The 10,000-nt window shown below is 40.9% G+C and overlaps 1 protein-coding gene across 2 annotated transcripts in view; it reads right to left on the bottom strand.

The window, feature by feature from the left end:
- The window catches only part of LOC143280791 (uncharacterized), a 70,922-nt gene that overhangs the window by 7,346 nt on the left and 53,576 nt on the right, over positions 1 to 10,000 (bottom strand). The window contains exons 21-24 of one of the 2 annotated variants that reach the window (XM_076585473.1): positions 7,847 to 7,949; positions 4,224 to 4,267; positions 3,321 to 3,483; positions 849 to 867 (exon numbers count right to left, since the gene is read on the bottom strand). In XM_076585473.1, the coding sequence (XP_076441588.1) occupies positions 849 to 867; positions 3,321 to 3,483; positions 4,224 to 4,267; positions 7,847 to 7,949 (329 nt within the window). The remainder of the gene's footprint in view (positions 1 to 848; positions 868 to 3,320; positions 3,484 to 4,223; positions 4,268 to 7,846; positions 7,950 to 10,000) is intronic. The other variant, XM_076585472.1, reaches the window with a different exon arrangement.

Raw genomic sequence — 10,000 nt, forward strand, 5'->3', positions numbered from 1 at the left:
ATGCACGAAATTGGAACCTGACTGATACATAAACAGCAAAACTGACGACTAAAACATAAAACGACAAGCTAAGCCCCATAGGTTATGATTTTCTGCAGTTTCAGTTTCAGTTTCAGTAGCTCAAGGAGGCGTCCCTGCGTTCGGACAAATCCATATACGCTACACCACATCTGCCAAGCAGATGCCTGACCAGCAGCGTAACCCAACGCGCTTAGTCAGGCCTTGAGAAATAAAATAAAAGAAAGGAATGACATATATGGAATGCTGTTGTTTCTGGAACACAGCAATAACTAATAAACTGAAACAGTAGCGTGTGTGTGTGTGTGTATGTTTGCGTGCACGCGCATGTGTGCATAGTAACTTGGATCACTCTCATGAGGGAAGGAGGAGGTGGGGTTCTGAACACACGATCTGGACACTGAATATTTTTGTCCTGAAAACATATGTACAATTTGACAGACAGATAGATGAATAGACAGATCAATGGACATATATAGATACAGACATATACAGCTATATACATAGATCAATAGATATAGAAATATACAGCTATATAATGTATACATATATACATATATACAGAGAGATACACACACACACACACGCACACACACACACACACACACACACACACACAGAGTACACACAAGCTTTCAAGCTGGCACAAAACCCAACCAAAACAATAAAACCACAAAGCATACAACCATGCCCAAAGCCAACTATACATGACAGGTGATTAGTGATGGCAAACAACACACAGTTATGGCAAAGAGCCCCCATGAGAAGCCAGCCTAACACTACACAACAGCACAGGCAGCCAACCAACTGAGCCACGAAGCAATGTGTACCTGACTTTTCGTTTCGATCCTGGAAACAAGAGGGTGCCATCAACACAAAGAAACACGTGCAGGAGAAAGGCAGAATCACGTTAATCAAAAACACAATCAGCAGCAACAATGCAAAGTAAGGCTTACACCAGCTGTAAGCTTATTGCTCTTCAAAAAGGTGCTCAGCAAACTGATTGCGTGAAAAGCCTCTCAAAAGGCTGTGAAGGCACTGAATAGAAAGGATGCCAACAACTATTGAAAGCTGACAAATCCTCTCAGATTAGGAAAAGTGTCCAGTGCAGTGTTTATCACATTTTCAAATGGCAACAACTTGCTAATTCTGTATGCTGGATATCTCAATGGTTACATTTTACAACATTTATCTTCATGTTTGTGATTGTGCACATGTAAGCATACACATGTGCATGCATTAGTGCAGATACATATGTATTTTAGAGCATGCAAATTACTGTTGTTATATATAATATGATAGTCAGTCGTGTCCGACTATGACCATCAGAACAGCAGAGGAGGCAACTGCTGTTCCGACTATTTGGGCTAGAATTTGATTATAGTGGAGAGTGTCCAAGCATCCAAGTTACATCCCCACTCTCTCGGCCAAGAGGGTTTTAGGGCAGTCGACGTTGGGATGGTTCCCAAAGGCCAACTAGCCCACAAGGCTGCAGCACTAAGAGCCAGTGCAACTTTGCCTCGTAGTTTGAGAGTCATAGTCCTTCACAAAAGACTAAGCTGTAAATGATTTCCCATTGACTGGAGAAACCATTGATAATACAGATCTCACTTTGTATCTGTAATATAAACACAATCACAAAGAGCCAGAAATAATGCACAACATGTACACCGGAGTTTAATATGTTATAGTTCGTGTAGTTTGCAGTAAAAGCACTTGCTTGCTGAGCTAATTACTGATATATCTCATGATCATGTGAACCACATTTCTTTTTCACTTGAACCAAATTCCATGAAGGAAGACACTGCACTACTGATATAGTTTAGCCTAAGGATACTGAAAGATGAAGAAATAAAGATTAAAAAGTAACCCTAGTCATCATGCACAGATTTGTTTTCTTCTGTCATAGACAGTGAAAGTTTATTCCATGATTTCAAAGGAACATCATTCTAGAATTTCACGAACCACGAGCAATACCAGATTCCACATTAAGCAGTGCTGAAAACCCAGTGAAAAGTCCTTTTTTTCAGTAAGAAATCCTTTTCCAGACTAAAAGTGAAATTCCATAGACCTGAAAAAAATGAAGTGAAATTTGCATACAACAAAAAAAAATTATTGCAAAATTTGCAGCGGAGAAAAAAACGAGCTGTCCGTCCACAGACATGAAATTTACCTCCTAGTTTTGACTGAAATCACGGCGACAGTACAATCAAAGCATGCAATCTGTGTTGAAAATGGGATGATTTTGAATACGGGCCTGTTGTCCTGGAAAAAAGAGAGATGTGAAGTGAAGAGGAAGCTTCGAGTCTGGGTGAACATTTTGAAGCTCGGGCAGCAGCGGGATGCTTTGGGAAAAAAAAAAGCTCAAGGAACCTGCTTTTGATGGAGATATCTTCAAGAAATATAAGCAAGTGACAAGGGAGCAGTGTGCTCAAGTAATGGACTTGGTACAGGGGGGTCTCATCAAATACTGCCTCACCCGAGAAGGCATCTGCCCAGAGGTTACTAAATTTGGCATGCTAAAGTCAACGGTTTCACTCAATCATGCAGAGAAAAGCTTTGCAGTGAAGTTTGTGCAAAGATAGTGCAAACTTTAAATCTATGAGTTTATGCAATGACAAAAAAAAAGGTTAATGGCAATTTTTTTTCCTTTCTGTGCGAAGTTTGCATGTAAGTTTACTATGACTGTATGCAATCGAAGTTTGCATGTAAGTTTACTATGACTGTATGCAACGACGAAAAAGGTTAATGGCAATTTTTTTTCCTTTCAGTGCGAAGTTTGCATGTAAGTTTACTATGATTGTATGCAATCGAAGTTTGCATGTAAGTTTACTATGACTGTATGCAATGACGAAAAAGGTTAATGGCAATTTTTTTCCTTTCAGTGCGAAGTTTGCATGTAAGTTTACTATGACTGTATGCAATGACAAAAAAAGTTAATGGAATTTTTTTCCTTTCAGTGCAAAGTTTGCATATAAGTTTACTATGACTGTATGCAATGACGAAAAAGGTTAATGGCAATTTTTTTTCCTTTCAGCGCGAAGTTTGCATGTAAGTTTACTATGACTGTATGCAATGACGAAAAAGGTTAATGGCATTTTTTTTCCTTTCAGTGCAAAGTTTGCATGTAAGTTTACTATGACTGTACGCAATGATAAAAAGGTTGATGGGAGATTTTTTTTTCCTTTCAGTGCGAAGTTCGCATGTGAGTTTCACATTGGGGTTTCTTTTTCTTTCTTTTTTTTTTTTTTAGGTCTATGGAAATTTCAGCTCAATGATGACAAACAGTGGCCATGTCTCACCGTCCGGTCGGCGTGTGGAGATGTTGTCCAGGAATCCTGCCAGGAACTGCAGCTCTTCCTTCAGCCGTTCCGTGATCAGGTCGATTTTGTTCTCCCGCTTCTCCGTGCGGCTCAGAAGGCGACCGAAAGCCTCTGCTGTTGCTTCATCCCTCGAGGCAAAGAACTGAAACAGATTTCATAATAATAATGGTATTTATATAGCGCTGGATCTTGTGCAGAGACAAATCAAAGCGCTTTCGCACCAGTCAATCACACGCATGCATAACTCTAATACTGCAGAAACTAAAGACAAGGAAGGGCAGGCAAGGGAGGCTATTTTGGGAAGAGGTGGGTTTTAAGGCCAGACTTGAAAGAGCTGAGTGTGGAGACTTGACGAAGCGAAAAAGGAAGTTCATTCCAATCGCAAGGTCCAGAAACAGAGAAAGAACGGCGGCCAATAGTCGAGTGTTTGAATCTGGGTATGCGTAAACAGAGTGGATCCGAGGCCGATCGTAGTGAGCGAGATGGAGTGTAGAGGTGAAGGCAGCCGCAGAGATAGGAAGGGGCAGTTTTGTGAATGCATCTATAACATAGAGTGCTGATCTCATAAGATGATCAATCCATGACTATGCTGAGAATAACTGTGATGTGAGAAAAGAGACCTAGAGGGGTGGGTGCTTAGGGGGAGGGGGGTAGGTAAGGGGGGGGGGGGGGCGGAGGATTGGTTGAAATAAGACTTTCAACTTATAATAATAATATTCATATCTGTGCAAAAAAACAACCGGAAACACAAATACACACGGCACAAAGCAAAAACTCACATGTGACGCACACACAACTACATACAGACCATGCATTCAGTTATAGAACATGCTTGGTCAAAGCACTAACAGCACTGAAAAGGCCCCTATAAATGATACTTACTTCTTGCATCATGTTGTCTGACTCCCATTTCTTTATCAGCTCATCTGTTGGCAACAACAACAACAGCAACACACACACACACACACACACACACACACACACACACACACACACACACATGCATGAAAATAAACTGTTGCCACTCACAACCCTAGCCAGCCACTCTAAACTGCTGCTTTATGCTTTAGTAAGTTTTAATTTTCACGTTTGAATGTTTTCATTTGGAAATAAATCGATAAATGAGAAGGTAGGACAAGGAGTTTGTGAGTTTGGGGAAACGGGACAGAGAGAAAGTGGAATCAAAGACAAAGTTTGGGGAAACAGGACAGATAGAAAGTGGAATCAAAGTTTGGGGAAACGAGACAGATAGAAAGTGGAATCAAAGGCAAAGTTTGGGGAAACAGGACAGATAGAAAGTGGAATCAAAGTTTGGGGAAACGGGACAGATAGAAAGTGGAATCAAAGTTTGGGGAAACAGGACAGAGAGAAAGTGGAATCAAAGTTTGGGGAAACAGGACAGATAGAAAGTGGAATCAAAGTTTGGGGAAACAGGACAGATAGAAAGTGGAATCAAAGTTTGGGGAAACAGGACAGATAGAAAGTGGAATCAAAGACAAAGTTTGGGGAAACAGGACAGAGAGAAAGTGGAATCAAAGGCAAAGTTTGGGGAAACGAGACAGATAGAAAGTGGAATCAAAGGCAAAGTTTGGGGAAACGAGACAGATAGAAAGTGGAATCAAAGTTTGGGGAAACAGGACAGATAGAAAGTGGAATCAAAGACAAAGTTTGGGGAAACAGGACAGATAGAAAGTGGAATCAAAGACAAAGTTTGGGGAAACAGGACAGATAGAAAGTGGAATCAAAGACAAAGTTTGGGGAAACTAGGACAGATAGAAAGTGAAATCAAAGGCAAAGTTTAGGGAAACAGGACAGATAGAAAGTGGAATCAAAGACAAAGTTTGGGGAAACAGGACAGATAGAAAGTGGAATCAAAGACAAAGTTTGGGGAAACAGGACAGATAGAAAGTGGAATCAAAGGCAAAGTTTGGGGAAACGAGACAGATAGAAAGTGGAATCAAAGTTTGGGGAAACAGGACAGATAGAAAGTGGAATCAAAGTTTGGGGAAACAGGACAGATAGAAAGTGGAATCAAAGTTTGGGGAAACGGGACAGATAGAAAGTGGAATCAAAGTTTGGGGAAACAGGACAGATAGAAAGTGGAATCAAAGTTTGGGGAAACAGGACAGAGAGAAAGTGGAATCAAAGACAAAGTTTGGGGAAACAGGACAGATAGAAAGTGGAATCAAAGGCAAAGTTTGGGGAAACGAGACAGATAGAAAGTGGAATCAAAGTTTGGGGAAACGAGACAGATAGAAAGTGGAATCAAAGGCAAAGTTTGTGGAAACAGGACAGATAGAAAGTGGAATCAAAGTTTGGGGAAACAGGACAGATAGAAAGTGGAATCAAAGACAAAGTTTGGGGAAACAGGACAGAGAGAAAGTGGAATCAAAGTTTGGGGAAACAGGACAGATAGAAAGTGGAATCAAAGTTTGGGGAAACAGGACAGATAGAAAGTGGAATCAAAGTTTGGGGAAACAGGACAGACAGAAAGTGGAATCAAAGTTTGGGGAAACAGGACAGATAGAAAGTGGAATCAAAGTTTGGGGAAACAGGACAGATAGAAAGTGGAATCAAAGTTTGGGGAAACAGGACAGATAGAAAGTGGAATCAAAGGCAAAGTTTGGGGAAACAGGACAGATAGAAAGTGGAATCAAAGGCAAAGTTTGGGGAAACAGGACAGATAGAAAGTGGAATCAAAGGCAAAGTTTGGGGAAACGAGACAGATAGAAAGTGGAATCAAAGTTTGGGGAAACGAGACAGACAGAAAGTGGAATCAAAGGCAAAGTTTGTGGAAACAGGACAGATAGAAAGTGGAATCAAAGACAAAGTTTGGGGAAACAGGACAGATAGAAAGTGGAATCAAAGACAAAGTTTGGGGAAACAGGACAGACAGAAAGTGGAATCAAAGTTTGGGGAAACAGGACAGATAGAAAGTGGAATCAAAGTTTGGGGAAACAGGACAGACAGAAAGTGGAATCAAAGTTTGGGGAAACAGGACAGAGAGAAAGTGGAATCAAAGTTTGGGGAAACAGGACAGATAGAAAGTGGAATCAAAGTTTGGGGAAACAGGACAGATAGAAAGTGGAATCAAAGTTTGGGGAAACAGGACAGATAGAAAGTGGAATCAAAGGCAAAGTTTGGGGAAACAGGACAGATAGAAAGTGGAATCAAAGGCAAAGTTTGGGGAAACAGGACAGATAGAAAGTGGGATCAAAGGCAAAGTTTGGGGAAACGGGACAGAGAGAAAGTGGAATCAAAGACAAAGTTTGGGGAAACAGGACAGATAGAAAGTGGAATCAAAGGCAAAGTTTGGGGAAACAGGACAGATAGAAAGTGGGATCAAAGTTTGGGGAAACAGGACAGATAGAAAGTGGAATCAAAGTTTGGGGAAACAGGACAGATAGAAAGTGGAATCAAAGGCAAAGTTTGGGGAAACGGGACAGATAGAAAGTGGAATCAAAGTTTGGGGAAACAGGACAGATAGAAAGTGGAATCAAAGGCAAAGTTTGGGGAAACGGGACAGATAGAAAGTGGAATCAAAGTTTGGGGAAACAGGACAGATAGAAAGTGGAATCAAAGACAAAGTTTGGGGAAACAGGACAGATAGAAAGTGGAATCAAAGGCAAATATCTGAAAGAAACACAAGTACAGTTAAAGAAATTTATTTGATGGACTTCATTAAAAAAAAAAGAAATTATTACGTCAACAAGAGAAACAAATGATAACGAATGTAAAAAGTCAAAAACACCAATGTTCTCAGTGTCAACAGGTAAAACTTCATCAACTTACAGTAAAAAAATTTTAAAAAAAGAAAAAAGAAACGCTCAACTGTAACATCACTTAAACAAACACACTTGATTTCAAAGCAATATTTAGTCCATAACGAATTAGAGAACAACGTGAAAATTAAACTAAAAACAAGTCTGTAATCTGGACTAAAGTCTGAGAGAGAGTCCACTGATTTTCAGGCTTTAAAAGTTGAAATGATGCACTTTTCAAAGTCTCTCTCTTCTTCTTCTTCTTCGTTCGTGGGCTAAAATTCCCACGTTCACTTGTATGTACACGAGTGGGCTTTTACGTGTATGACCATTTTTACCCCGCCATGTAGACAGCCGTACTCCGTTTTCGGGGGTGTGCATGCTGGGCATGTTCTTATTTCCATGACCCAGCGAAGGCTGACATGGATTACAGGATCTTTAATTTGCGTATTTGATCTTCTACGTGTGTATACACACGAAGGGGGTTCAGGCACTAGCAGGTCTGCACATGTTGACCTGGGAGATTGGAAAAAATCTCCACCCTCTATCCACCAAGGGCCGTTACCAAGATTCGAGCCCGGGACCCTCAGACTGAAAGTACAACGCTCTAACCACTAGGCTATTGTGCCCGTCAAAGTCTCTTTCAAAGTGTGCTGCCCATTTTTTTTTCTGTACGGCAATGACCAAAAATACATACACTCTCATAGTGTAATCTCACAGACAGAACAGAGCAAAACAGAACACCTTTCTGTTTGACCATCTCCTCCTCCAGCTTTCTCCTGATGCGATCGTTCTCCTCCATCTGCTTGTCCAGATCGGCCAGCTCTGCTTCCAGCTTTCTGCAGGACTGCGCACCCACACACACACACACACACACACAGAGCAAACAATACAGTCACCCTAAACTCCACTCCAAACACAACCATTCAGGACTCCACTAAAATATCTGTCATGCGTTCTCAAAGCTTCTCAACAAGTGCTGAAAAAAAGGAAAAAAACCCACAGGACTCAGACTTGTTCTTTAAAAAAAATAAATTAAAAAAAAAATATATATATACATATAATGATAAATAAAAAAATACACACATCAACACAGACTTGTTTATTTTTCATGAGAACCCCTGAAGGATCCAAATATTTTATCATGCGTTCTAAAAATTTTCCAAACACAGCTGAAAATAAAAAGACTCAAGAATCGTTCGTTTCTCATGAGAACCCCAAAGTGTCCATAGACACATCTCAGTGAGAAAGTGCAGTAAATGGGAATGATTTCTCTGTTTTTTCAGTTCGTGTATACACGATCCAGTTGTCTTTTTTTTTTTTTTTTTTTTTCTTTTTTTTTTACACAGAAAATCCTGACTGTTAATCTGACACATGCTTTTTATGCAACTATTTGCTAAAAAAAAAAAAAAAAAAAAAAAAAAAAAGCCGAAATAAGTTCTTATTAATATCTAATCTACCGCAGGCATATCCAGTTTAATGCATTTTACTTATCCAACCCTATACCTAGCACTACTCAGGTGCTGGTATGCTTATTTTTCAGCCAATATCCAAGCAGTGCTCAGACATAAAATCCCAATTCACCAAACCAGTTTGCTGACCTTTCAACTAGGTGTAAACTAGTATGGAAAGAACATGACTTGATGAAATGAACTTCCGGGCAACTTACCGATGAAGTTGGGTGCAGTTTGAATATTTTCAAGCACTTGTTTTGTAACTTCAGATCAGGATCATAGCTAAAAAAAAAACTGTGGTTCACTACTCAGAGAGTATTCAACTGTCCCAAGATGAACACAGTGTTTTTGATCCTGTTAACAATAATTAGAACAATCATTTGTAAAACACTGACATATTCACTGTATAATCTTCGCAAAATGTCATTCCTTTTGTAATTACTGCAAAATCCCCTATGTGGGAATGACTGTACAAGCAGCAATTGTCTTAGATGTGGAAGTCCATCATGAACAATGAGGATGTCAGTGACTCTGGAGATGAGAACGAAACCCAAAGGGAGCCGCACAAACGCGGCTGCACTGTGTGACGCTGAAGGTGCCTCTCCCCTAACACCAGAAATCCCTTGTAGACGTCTCCACCCTCCATGGGTCTTCCAGTCATGGGGAAATGGCCCCAACTACCAAGCCAGTAGACCTGGAAAAGTCAAAGGCTATGGCAGTAACCCCCACTACCACCACCACCCACTGGAAAATCCAGAGTGGAGCCCCGTTGGCGGCATGGGGATTTCACGGCAATTCCTGCTGCTGGTCAGTCAGGGTCAGGACACACCACCACTGGCCTGCCCTCTACAGTGGCTTGGTCTTTTCTCGCAGCACACGCTGAAAGGGTTCGACGATGACGACAAGTCGGTCAGTGTGCAGCATGCATGAACTTAGCGCCCGTGAAACGTAAAGGAACCCACATCAACAAGAGGGTTGTCCCTGGCAAAATTCTGTAAACAAAAAAAATCCACTTCGATAGGAAAACAAACAAAATAGCAGGCAGAAAAAAAAAATGGGTGGCACTCTCAGTATAGCGACGTGCTCTCCCTTGGGGGAGAGAGCAGCTCGAATTTCATGCAGATAAATCTGTTGTGACAAAAAAAAAGACTAATACAATACTTCTTCTTCTTCTTCTTCTTCGTGGGCTGCAACTCCCATGTTCCCTCGTATGTACACGGGTAGGCTTTTATGTGCATGACCGTTTTCACCCAGATATGTAGGCAGCCGTACACCGTTTTCGGGGGTGGACATGCTGGATGTGTTCTTGTTTCCATAACCCACCGAATGCTGACATGGATTACAAGATCTTTAACATGCGTATTTGATCTTCTGCTAGCGTATACACACGAAGGGGGTTCAGGTAAAAGCAGGTCTGCACATATGTTGACCTAGGAGATCGTAA

This window comes from Babylonia areolata, chromosome 4 (genome assembly GCF_041734735.1).
Source record: "Babylonia areolata isolate BAREFJ2019XMU chromosome 4, ASM4173473v1, whole genome shotgun sequence".
NCBI classification, from domain to species: Eukaryota; Metazoa; Mollusca; class Gastropoda; order Neogastropoda; family Buccinidae; genus Babylonia; species Babylonia areolata.